This window comes from Acomys minous (genome assembly GCF_964271855.1).
Source record: "Acomys minous genome assembly, chromosome: 9".
In the NCBI taxonomy this organism is placed as follows: Eukaryota; Metazoa; Chordata; class Mammalia; order Rodentia; family Muridae; genus Acomys; species Acomys minous.
The window spans coordinates 69,937,905-69,950,509 of record NC_140490.1 but is presented as its reverse complement, the minus strand read 5'-3'; the positions used below and the strand labels follow the sequence as shown (position 1 = coordinate 69,950,509).

The window sequence follows — 12,605 nt, the reverse complement described above, 5'->3', positions numbered from 1 at the left end:
TGAGACCTGCACAAAATCAAACCAGGCAACATTCTAGCACAGAGTAGGGAGGGGCTCCTGAGGCCCCACCCCTAACTCAGGAGCTATGGACAGAATCCAAAATACTTCTGGAACCAGTGAGGAAAACTGTGAAGACTTAAGCCAGATGCATTTCTACACTAGTTGACGGTCACCTATTCTTCTTGAACACATATTTAACTTATATTATATAACAATGAAACAAGAAGTAAATCACAACTACAATGTAAATATATTCTAAAAGACTAGAAGTATAAGTTTCCTGTGATGCATGCTAACAGGGTTTAGTTGTTTGTGTTTTCTGCTAGTTTGCTTATTCTTGTTTTTTAAGTTCCTAAAGCTACATTCCCAGAGGCGATCGTGCAGTTTGTGAGAATCTAGACATGAAAACATTGACTTTCCTGTAAAACTCACCAGCCCAGTCATGGTGATGCATGCTTTTAACTGCAGTGCTCAGGAGGCAAGAGTCAGGCAGATCTCTATAAGTGGATGGCAGCCAGGTGTCCCACTCCCTTCTCCCCACCCACTCCTAGAGAAAAGAGGCAATTCTGGCACAAAGCTGATCAGAAAATCCCTTAACAGTAGATCACCAGACAGGGAGAGTCTAGTGTGTTATCATCCGTGTTCTAAATCCTTTCATATCTTTTGGGACTTGCTGATAAAATAGTGTCTACAAATCAAAATGACATGAAGAAAGGTCTCAAGTTAATCGCTTGCCACTATTAAGGACTTGAAAGATGAAGGGGTGGCAGTCCCTCTCTATCTCTGCCACACACATGCAAAACCAACAGAGTGGCATGACAGCTCGGTCCTCCTAGTTGAACAGTATGTACACAAGTGATATTAGTTTGTTACATTAGCCTCTGTAAGTAGGTGAGGTTCAGCTTTCTGTCATTAAGGTGGCATTGCACATCACTGTCCTCTCAGTTAAATGACTCCAGAGGGGAGTGTTTTTCTTTAATTCAACACCAGATATCAATGATTTGTAGCTAACCACGCATGCATTTAATCCACTCAATGAGTTAAATAATAGTATACACAATATATACAGAGGATATTATTCCTTTATAAAACTGAACCCATCAGTTGACATTGAATATGTTGACAGTGGCAAATGGCTGGACCCAAAATACCTTATAATCTGTATGTCTAGATTTGTCCAAATGTGTCTTATCATCTATTTGGTTGTACACTTAGAAACTGAGAAACAGGGATTAATGAGACAGAAAACACACACACACAATTAGAGCTCTTTATAAGACAGGACTCTTGATTTTGAAGGGTCATCCTCTGATATCTTAAACTTTATAAGGTCATGGGTGAGTAACAATCGGCATCCATGACCAAGAAGGATCAGCTGACAGATGTGCCTGCCTTTGCCAATGTCTAATGTGAGATCTGTCCTAGCTTGACCTGGGGTGACCAACATCTTGGAAGCCTATACAGCAATTAGGTTGGGTGTGCCTGCAAATGAAATCAACTAGAAAAAGTAAGTAGCCTTCTTTGTATAAAGATATCAAGTTGTAGGACAATATAACTATTATATAAAAAGGAGATCTTGGCTTCTTTGTGGTTGAACCTCTAATGAATTCCCCCTTAAACATTCCATTTGGTCATTTTACTCATTTATAATCTTTAAATCCATATACACTTCTCAACCTAGATAATGGGCAAGCATGACAGTGCTCAAGGATGACTTTCTCTTTTTTTTAGGATGGAGAAGTTTATTAATTGAGCATGGGGAGAGAAGGAAAGGAGGGAGGGGTACCCCAGAGAGAGAGAGAGTGAGACAGAGACAGAGAGCGACTTTCTTATTTATAAAAAAAAGTTGTATGTGTATGAATATTTTGCCTACCGTTTGTGTACCATGTGTGTGTCTGGTGCCTGTGTGAGTCAGAAAAGGGCATCGTCCTCTAGAACTGAATTTAGGGATGTTTCCGAGCCATGATGCTGGTGCTGAGAGTCGAGTCTGGGTCCTCTGGAAGGGCAGCCAGTGCTGAACCACCTCTCCAGGCCACAAATTTCTCTTTTTAAAGAGGGCTATCAATCAGGCGGCCTGAATTAGGAGAACCACATTATAGCTTACCACATGCAACCCCGGCGAAGCACCTGTAATCTAAGGAAGACAGAAGCCAGGAAACAGTAAAACCTCATTGTACCTGGAAGTGGGCAGCACCAACCTGTTCTTCTCCTCAGCTTGTCTACATCACTGCACCTGGAAAGTAAAACAAAAGGAGGCGCGATCCGGGACTGGAGGGGGCAGAAACAAAAACAGACAACCAGCATGGAGCAAAGGGGTCCTGACAAGGAAGAATGTTCTATGTAAATTGGAGAAAAATAGACTTAGAGATTCTGGACAGAAAAAGCAGGCACTGAAACCCCAAATAACTTGTACCCCTTCTAGCTTCCCAGCCAAGCAGCCCGATTCTTCTTCGCCTCCAGCTGTTTGTTACAGCTGTTCTCAGCAGTATCTAACACCTGGAAAGCTATCCTTCAGGTCCTATTTGGGATATGTCTTCCCGAGTTTTCCCTGGGCTGATGTAAATTCTCAAGAGCTTTCCAAGGAGCTAGCCATTTCACAGTACCAGCTCCTTTGAATGCCTGTCTAGTGTTGAAGGCACATGGCTGGGAAATACTCTCCTGTCCCATCTAGAAACCAGTAACTGTATCATGTAAAATAATGTCAAAATTGAAACAGAACAAAAGAAAGAAAACCTACCATGGAAATCTGGTGTTACCCTCTAGGTCTCATACAAAAAGGAGTGTGGTGATTCCCTGGGAAGTTGGTTGTACTGAAAAGTCTTATGGGTACTGCCATTTTGGTTTATGTTATGTGGTTGTCTTAACATGTCAATGAAGTCTCATGGTCTTCCACCATCTTCATGATGTCACTAATCAAGATGGCACCATGCCATGTGGCTGTCTCAATATTAATGGCATCACTAACCAAAATGGTGGCCCAGTCAAATGGTTGCCTCCTCCATCTTAATGAGGGAACCAGCCAAGATGATCACAAAACTCATGGTCCTTTTTGCTTATGAAGAGCTTAAACTCTGTGATAAAATGAGCCTGTTCCCATGAGATCCCAAGTCCCTGTGGGATTCATGCATCTCACTGATTGAATATGGATAGTCACCTCCTTTCATTTGAAAAGACACATGTTAACTGATAGGCCTCACATAACAGTGACACATGATGGAACTCCACACCCTCAACACAAGAAAGATGTGTCCAAATGACTTATCACACACATGCTGTATCGTGGTTACAAAAGAGATATCATCTGGAGCTTGTTTTGACTTTCACCAACTCCTAGGCACAAATCATTTCTGAGAAAGGAATTATCATGCCATGGCCTAAGATTTTAGCTTTTTCTTATTACATGTTTACTAAATGCACTCATTTAAAACCAAAAGCACTGCTACCATGGACCATCCCTGGCTCTGTACAGAGAAGCAGCTCAGTGTTTTAATGGGTAACTCGTTCTCCAGGAGTGTGGGTTATTCCAGGTCTCCCCTCTCATCAATAGTAGGTGCTTTGTAAGTTAAGTCAGAAACAGATTTTCAAAAGTAAAATTAGTGCCATATTACTCAGTGGCATTAGCAAAAACTCATTGGTAAAATGTATACTAAACAAGATGAGTGGTCACATCCATGCATACTTCAGCAAAACATCACATAAGCCACAAATGTGTGCCATGAGCTCTGCATAATGTCAAATGGTGTGAAGATACATTAAAGAGGAAAAGCAAACAGAAACTTTTAAAAAATAATATTCATTCTTTAATTCAACATATCCAAAATATTAGCTTTTCAACACTAACTAGTCATATATCCTGGGCTCAACAAATCACCGCAACTAGTGGATACACTGATGGTGTAGGCCTAAAATGTTCTAGAGCTACTTCCTGCCGCTGCACCCATACACCCTAAAACAGTAAATTTCATAGTCTAGTCCCTTCATTGCACAGTAGGTTCAGTCCCCCCAAAAAATGTGTGTAGTAATTGCATTAGAAGTCTCCTAATACTCATTATAAGAGAAAACAATAGTTCCCTTTGGATGCTTCTGTATAAAATGAGCCTTTTAACCTGTGACTAGATCTTCCAAAAGAAAGAAAAGAGATAAAATAGAAATCATTTGTTTGGTTTCCTTTGTTGTTTCTGAAACAGGGTCTTCTTATGTAATAGCCTTGGATGTTCTGAAATTCTCTATGAAGACCAGGCTGGCCTTGAGTTCACAGAGATCCACCTGCCTCTGCCTACAGAGTGCTAGTATTAAAGTTGTATAACACTATGCCCAACTTTAAAAACAAAACAAAACAAAACAAAACAAAAACTTCAAATTTAAAGAACAGTTAAATATTTTTTTAAAACTATAAAGCTTCTCATAAGTTTTGGGTTCAATACTTAGCAACATACAGAAAGGGAGGGAGGAAAGAGGAGAGAGAGGGGTTGCCTGCTTATGTTTCTTCATATTTCTGTATTTGTAAATGGCCAGCATGTACCCTGAATATGATGGTTTCCCCACTAAATGTCTCCACTACCCTTGCTACCCCATTAATGTCCCAGAAATAGTCTGGCTCTTTTTATTCATCATCCAGGGACCCCAAGATGTGGTCTCTGCTCCACTCCTGAACTCTGTTAGGATCAGCTTTGTCCACCTACTCAAGATAATATGTAAAAGGAAGTTGAATAGATAATACAAAGGCAAGCATTCTTCTCGGAGTCATTGTAGAGTCACAGAAGAGACTTGTCCCCACTCAAGACATCTCTCTTGGCCTCTGAGGTCCAGCTCCATCTTCCAAACAGACACTTTTCCCTAAATATCAAACGGATTAAGACCTCAGTTAAACAAGAACACTTCTAAGTTTTGGGAGCTCAACTTAATTTCTACTTTTAGAACTTAGGAAAGTCAAACCACATGTTCTTCAAGGGCGCTGTTAGTGGTCACGAGACTGAACTTTACCCTTTAGGACTGCAGGAACTGCTTAACAGACCTCTTTCTCTGAAAACACTACACTGTCTATTGGAATTTCTCCAGGGCTGTTTCAGGTTTCTTACAGCCTGATTTCTTTCTGGGAGTCTTTCTGACTCCTCAGGATCCATCTCTTCTTCTTTCTTCTTTTAAAAAATTTTTATAAATGTTTGTTATATTTAATTTTGTATGTACTACTGGGAGCATGTAAAGGACAATTATTGGAATCAATCCTCCCTCTCTCTCTCTCTCTCTCTCTCTCTCTCTCTCTCTCTCTCTCTCTCTCTCTCTCTCTAAGACAGGGTCTTCTTAGGTAGGTCTGGTTGTCCTAGAACTCACTATGTAGATCAGGCAGGCTGCCTCAAGCTTAGAGATCAGCTTGCCTTGCCTCTCTGTGTCTTGAGTAAAGACATGTGACACTATACTCAATGGTTTTCTCTCTTTAACCTGTGGGGCCTGGGGATGGAATTCAAGTTAGTACCTTTACCCAGAGACACCTTGCCAGCCCCTGACCACTTTTCATTGCTCCAGAAGAATCTTTCTCATTTCCTGGATATCTCATTGTCTCTGAACTCTATGCCTTTCCAAAACTCAATTAAAGCCTTTGGGAAATCAAATCCAGTAAGACTTAAGAACCAATTCTTTTTACTTTATTATATGTTTTCCTGAGGAAATCCAGGATAACCCAGCTGACTGGGGGGAAAAGCATATTTGAAAAAAATATAAAAGTGTGTGTGTGTGTGTGTGTGTGTGTGTGTGTGTGTGTTGGATTGGTGAGTTTGAGGCCAACCTGGTCTACAAAGAGAGTTCCAGGACACCCAGGCTACACAGAAAAACCCTGTCTTGAAAAACCAAATAAGAAAAAATATGTTGAAAGTGTGTGTGTGTGTGTGTGTGTGTGTGTGTGTGTGTGTGTGTGTGGCATTAGTCTACACTCTTGGCTAAAGGCATTGTCAGGCAAGAGGGTGGGATTGAACCCTGAGAGATCAACTTCTGGAGGCTTATGCTTTACAGTTCCCTGGGGTCATCTGATAAACCCACGCATTAGAAAGGAAACAGCCCCCAATAGTCTAAAGGACCAGCTGAGGAAATCCCAATCTGAGCCTTTCCCCAAATTCTGCTCCATAATCTTTCCTCACTGTAGATTTTGTTTGTTTTGAGACAGGATTTCAAATATTCTAGGCCCAAGAGGATGCCTATGAACTTCTGACCCTCCCGGCTCCACCTCTGTAGTGCTGGGATTATAGGTATGGTATATGCTACTGCAAGTAGTTTGGCAGGGCTGGGGATAAGTCCCAGGGCTTCAGGCATTCCAGGAAAACACTCTACTGCCACATCCCTAACCCCTATATCACATTTTTAAAGTTTTTCTGTTACTTGAAAAGTCTCTTACACAACCCCAAGTCCCCAGTCTTTTTCCATTTTATTCTCCCCTCACATGGCAGCCAGAGTAATCTAAAACCCAGCACAGACCACCTCTATGCTGCTCAGCCAATTTTCACAGCTCCCTGTTGTTTCCAGGGTGCCGTCCACATCGTATTGCATGGCTTACAGTCATGTCCACCACCTGCTTCTGCTCACCATAGCTATTCCTGACTTTCTGGAAGTGATCTCAATACATTTTAGTGACCTTCCTCTCCTGTCTGAGCACATGTTTTGTGGCTAATCTGCAATAAAATTATCCATTTGGTTATGACAATGCTCTCACTGACAGGCAGAATTCAGGTCTCAAGTCAGTCCTGATCACGATAATCCTCTGTCCACTCCCATTTCTAGGGTCTTGGCCCTTATGTTAGGACTCCTTGGCAATTTAAAATTCCAAGCTATATTGTGATTCTCCTAAATAGGAATTGTTTTTGACCACTGAATGGCCAGGACAAAGGACTGTACCAAGCATACAGTTATTTCTAGGCACTGCAAAGAGCAATTGGTGGTATCTACTGCTTTTTTGTTGTTGTTGTTGTTGTTGCTGTTTTGTTGTCATTCAATATGATACCAATCTTGGGACTGTTTTTAAAACTTGAAACTAGGGCAGGGTGTAGTGGTGCATGCCTTTCATCCCAGCACTTGGGAGGCAGAGGCAGGTGGATCTCTGTGTCCTGGTCTACAAAATCGAGTCTAGGACAGCCAAGAATATACAGAGAAACCCTGTCTCTGAAAAACAAAACAAAAATTGAAACTGGGCCCCTAAGATGACTCAGTGAGTTAAGGCACATGCTGCACAATCCTGGTAATGGGAACTCAGTCCTTAAGTCCTGAATCTTAGGTGGCAGAAGGAGAGAAGAAGTCCACCAAGGTCATCCCCTGACCTGAACCCATATGCAATGACATGCATGCCCATGCTCACACCAGGCAGCAATAATGTAAAAATCTTTTTAAGGCTGAAACAGGACTGAGGATGGAACTAAGTGGTAGGGCACTTGCCTAGCATTTGTGACTCAGGCTCCCATATCTCCCATATAGATAGGTAGATAGATGATAGATAGATAGATAGATAGATAGATAGATAGATAGATAGATAGATATAGATAGATAGATAGACAGACAGACAGATGCCAACCAGCATAGATAGAGTCTGGCATTTGTAACTTTGGTACCTAGAGGGTGAGAAATAAGCACACTCTGCAGTCACTAGGGTTTAAATCTAGTTTTTGCTGAGTGGCTTCTTGGGAATTTGTTGACATTTTTCTGCTCCGTTATCTATATGAGCTTGACAGTAATTCCTGTATCATAGACTTTTTTTTTCAACAATGTATTTTTATTTTTTCATTCAATTTAAGATCGATTACTCTTCCAATTACTTTCTCCAAGGTATTTGTAAAATTAAAAATATGTAATAAATGTAGTCAAAGCAGCATGTATGCCTTAGTGTGCATGGATTGCTAGGAAGTGCTGAGGAAGATATCCAGCTTACTCGTGCACTTCCTGCTGGTTTGGGGGCTGGAGTCAGCTTAGGTACTTGCTGTTTTCCCCTTTCCAGGCTTTGTTGTCTGGCCTAAGGGCTTCATGCCCTGATGACCCTTTTTGAGGAAGATGAGGATATAGAAAGGGTTGATTTGATGAGGTGCAAATACGAAGAAATAAAAATGAAAAGTGAGCTTTGGTTTCCCTACTTGGGCATTTTCGGTTCCTATGGTGGTCTATGGTGTAAGGACAAGAGAGAAGACTTCAGCATCCCAGTCGCCTCTGCCTTCCCACTTCCTGAGAAGCTGTCTTTTAAGATCAAACTGCTGCTATGTACTTAAGAGTCAGCCCTTGCAGCCTGAAACCTTCTTATTTGATTGGTCCCACCAGTCAAGCTGCAGATGAATTTATGCAATTGAAATTTGGCTTTGCCGACTTCCCACCATTTCTACAGATCATTCTTGCTCCAAACCCAGCTGAAAGCATCCACACCAGAAACCAACAGTGAAAAGAGCAAGTCTCCATGAAAGCCAAGTGGAGGGCAGCAAGTGGAGAAACTGGTAGAAGGGAGAGAGAGATCTGCCTGCTTTGATCCTGGCAGGAACTGGCCAAGAGCCTCCCTTTCCCAGACTGAGGGATGACCTTTCAGGTCTGACAGGAGGAATCTTCACTAGTTCGACTTGTACGTTAAACTGACCAAAAAAAAGATGAGGCTAAGCCATTACCGCTTTGGGAAAAGACTGGGGTGACCTTACAAAGTGGTGCTAAGAGACACACATGGGGATGCTCAGAGATGACCTTGATCCTCAAGAATCAGCTCATTCCAGGTCAGATCACTCCTAAACACTCCCAAGAAAGCCCTGAGTAACAAGCACTGAGGACTGAGAACTTGGTGTCTCTATGGGATTAAAGACAGCTAAGCACTTCTTGGAGCCCAAATAAAGAAAGGCTAAGACCTAGGATCAACTTATCTGCACCCAAAGATGTTTGCTATCTTCCTGCTATGGCCATTCTCCAAATGAGGGACTGTGCTCTTGTGGACTCACAGTTATACAGGGAGAAGTGGGTGGAGAGGGAATTCAAGTTTCTACCCTCCTTCAGTGGCTTCGGTCCCAGGCAGCCTCATACTCTGCCTGCCCTAGATGACACATTGGTGGCCTACCTTTTTGGAAGACTTAAGGATACACAGAGGGAGCACCTACTGGTTTCTGGTCTGGGATATGTTTGCTACAGAGCTGAGAAAGATTGAGTCTCTTCATTGAAATGTGTCAGGAAGACTGGGCTATTTCTTGTAAGTGTGAAGTCTTCGGGAGCGCCCTGGCTCTCGATTCCTTGGGATTTTCGATTTTGTGCCAATACAGAATGACTTCAAAGAATCTCTCCCCACAGAATCCTGCACAGTTGGAGAGGGTATCCCAAGGCCGAGACTGCTACCTGCCTTACTTACTCCAGGTACAGGGGTGCTCTGAGCAAAAGGGACCAGGGAGGGGGACCCAGACATGGTCTTTCTTGCAGTAATGCTGGCCAAAGGTGCGATCTGGTTAGAAAGGCCCTGCATACTCTGGTTCCAGCATTGTACCAAGGGAGGTAGGGCACTTGGGGTCTCACTCCATCCTGCTCCTGAAGTTCTCCTTTGTGGGGCTTCAGGCTCCCCACAATCCATAGGAGTCACTAATCCTCCAAAAGCAAAAGGTCTTGGGGCTGTACTGCCAAATACTGAGGTGTAGGCCTTGCTCTGGTGGTTCTGTCTGACAACCCCAGGGGTGGTTGAACTAGCTTCACTGAATGGAAAACCAGCTAGTGTGCTGCCAATGCCTGACTGAATAGTAGCAGGAGTGTGGATAATGGAAGCTGAAGAAGTCAACCCCCTGGAAGCTGGCTGTGAAGTCTTGCTAAGAACAGGTTGAGCAGGAGGTAGCCCCTGGACTGGGGACACAACTGGGTTCTCTGAAAGGAATAAGGTACTGAAGGTTGGGGCAGGAGCTGGCTGAAGAGAACATTGCTTCAGCTCATCTGTGGCCCCAAGTGAAGACTGGAAAGTACTTTGGGATGATGGAGGAGGCTGCTTTGGGCTTGACCCCAAAGATGCTGTGAGTGCTGAAGTCACACTGGAGATGGTTGAGGTCACTGGAGGCTGGTTTGTGGATGATAAGCCCAAAGCTGCCTGAGGCCAGCTCACCCCCTTCAGTTTAGCGGTGCTTCTGAGGGGAGATATCTGGATGGCACTAGTAAGAACCTGGCTAAAGATAGTGACTGTGTGCACAGTGGGAACTGTAGCGTGTTGGCATGGGAAAATTAAATGAGTATCTGGGGAAAGGCCCTGGGAGGCTCCAAGCAGAAAAGTGTGGCAAGAAGGGACAGAGTAAGAGCTGCCTGTGGTGCTGGTCACTATGTTCAGATCCACACCATGGTCTTTGGATATGCTGGCTGGAATGGCAGATGTAACCACACAGGGGGCTGTGGTGGCTAGGCTGTGGAAAAGATGACTGGAGGGGGAACTCCGTGAAGGAGAGGGCTGCCTGGCGGACACAGGAGCTGTGGAGGACGTAGTTTTAAGTGGTTCTATACTGCCAAAGACAGGCTTGAAGGTTGGCCTTAAGATGCCTGGAGTTGTGGGGGGAGAAACTGAAGATGCCTCTGCCATGACAGAAATTCTGGAGTATGAGGAGGCTCTGACCTCACTGCTGTGCATGGGCCCCCAGATAGGTCTTAATGCTAAGGGAGCAGAAGGCGCCACAGGAATTACAGATGCAGGAAAGTGCACAATAGGCCTACTCACCACCCCAAGCAAAGTGTTTTGTGTGGAGGGTGCTGTGGGGAGAATGACAGATGAGTGTGGGGGCGCAGCAGACCTGAGAGCCTGAGGGGTTGAAGGTAGCCAGGTGGAATCAGTGACTGGTGTTGTGGGAGCGCTTGGAGACGCCGGGATGGAAGCAGCTGAGGGTTCTGAGTCTGAAGAGACGCCCTGAAGGTGCTCTAACTGTGAACACCCGTATGGGGCAGGCATGTTCTTTAAGCTTTCCAGCTGAGGGCTCATGTGGGTAGTGAGTAAGGTCTCAGAGGGCCGCCTGAGAGACAAAACAGACTGAAGACCAGCCCTGGTATCAGGAACGGACTCTGTGGCGGCGGTCCCAGGGGTAGCTCTCCTGGTTTGCTTGCTCAGCCCAGCTTGCCTCTCTAAGGTCCTGTCCTCTTCAATCACATGACCTTGCTGGCAAGGTGTAGGCGGCAGCGGATCCCCAGGTCGCAGTAGAGGAATCTTCTCATTCGGCTGTCCAGAGTTGCTGAGTGTAACTGAGGGGTGAGAATTGGGACTTTTTCCTCTCTTTTTCAATGGCCATTCTGGAGTCTGGACTGATGTCTTGGAAAAATGTCTCTTCCAAGCCTCTGAGAGATCTCTCGAAGAACTGTAAGAGCTGGTAATAGCATTTCTTTTAGTGCTGGGTAGGCCTTGTGTGTGAATGCTGGCTAAGGGGGCCACAGAGGAACAACCGGACCTCTTACTTTTATGATCTGTACTCTGGGCCTGGAGGCTCCTTTTCAGAGATCCGGGTCTGGCAACAAAAGAAACAGTGGCCCCACTTTTCACCAGGGGTTTGAAGGCAGACCATGCGGTGGCGGAGTTCCTTTTATTGTCTGAACTCTCACAGAACACTGGCTCTTCCCACCTGGCTGTCCCCTTCCTGCACTCGAGGAGAGCCCTCAGAACTGGGTCCTTTCCGCAGCGGCTTGGTAACTCCTCTGCGGGTCCGGTGGAGCTCACCACTCTTGAGGCTGAGAGCAAGGGCCGTGATCTCCGCTCAGGAGGCGTGATCTTGACTGTCACGGGACTCCATGTGGCCCTAGGGTGACGAAGGGACCAAATATTACGCTTCAGGTAACTTTCCCACCAGTCTGAGGGAAGAGAGCCCATGATGGGGTTCTGCGGCCTCTTCATAGGAAAGCGCTTCCAGGCCTCACTGACGAAGGTGGAGGGATTGGCGGGATCCCAGTTGGGCGGCCTCCTGGCCGGCTTGTGTCGCCGGGAAGGCTGGACGCGGTGGACATGCTGCACCCGGTGGACCTGATAAAGGGGCCTAGCCGGTCGGCGGGTTGCAGGCTTCTCCCGTGCGTCTGCATGGCCATGTGCTGGGGATCGTGGCGAAGACCCCGCTTTGCTCAGGTAACTGCCCATGCGGAAAGACAAGGACAGGCGGTGACTTCCAGGCCGGTTTCAGGTTTTGGTGTTCGGACCTTGGCGGAGGTGGCCGAATCGAAGCATCCACTGTTCGAGTAACGGTTGGGCCACGGGCGCAAGAAAAAGCGCGGTGGGGGGAGGGGGAAGGGGGCCGGGCAGGGGCAAGGAGCTTGCGACACGCGAGCCTCAGCAATCGTGTCAGCCCGCTTTGGGATCTGCTGTCTGAGCGCCACACTGGACTTCTCCAGTGCGACTTGGGCAGAGCTCAAGGGGGTTCGGTGCCCACTATACGGCCAAGACCAAGCCTTGGACCGGGATGCGTAACCGTCTGTGTGCCAGTTCTCCAAACTCTGAGCTGGGAACCATTCTGGGCGATCTGAATCCTACAGGGTACTTGGGGGAGGGGGGAAACGATGGCACGGTTGGAGCTGTAGGCAGGCTACAGGGCTTTGTGAGCTATCAATGGGAAAGGCAGGCGCTGACTTTGGACTGAGGTAACGTCTGTGGGTTTATATCAGTGCCCCCTGGTGGC

General features: G+C 45.6%; 1 protein-coding gene across 2 annotated transcripts; it reads right to left on the bottom strand.

The window, feature by feature from the left end:
* Positions 1-3,824: 3,824 nt before the first annotated feature.
* POM121L2 (POM121 transmembrane nucleoporin like 2) lies at positions 3,825-12,194 on the bottom strand. Of its 2 annotated transcripts, XM_084796217.1 has the most exons (2): positions 10,749-12,193; positions 3,825-4,836 (listed from the first exon to the last, which is right to left on the bottom strand). In XM_084796217.1, exons 1-2 carry the CDS (start codon positions 12,068-12,070, stop codon positions 4,755-4,757), a joined length of 1,404 nt encoding a protein of 467 aa, XP_084652343.1. In that variant the 5' UTR covers positions 12,071-12,193; the 3' UTR covers positions 3,825-4,754. The 2 variants fall into 2 exon arrangements, with proteins under 2 accessions (XP_084652343.1, XP_084652342.1); XM_084796216.1 differs by lacking the exon at positions 3,825-4,836 and having other exon boundaries at positions 7,478-12,194.
* Between the last annotated feature and the right edge of the window lie 411 nt (positions 12,195-12,605).

Excerpts from the sequence above, each read along its gene's own strand:
- POM121L2 (XM_084796216.1), bottom strand. The coding sequence starts at position 12,070 with ATGGGCAGTTACCTGAGCAAAGCGGGGTCTTCGCCACGATCCCCAGCA.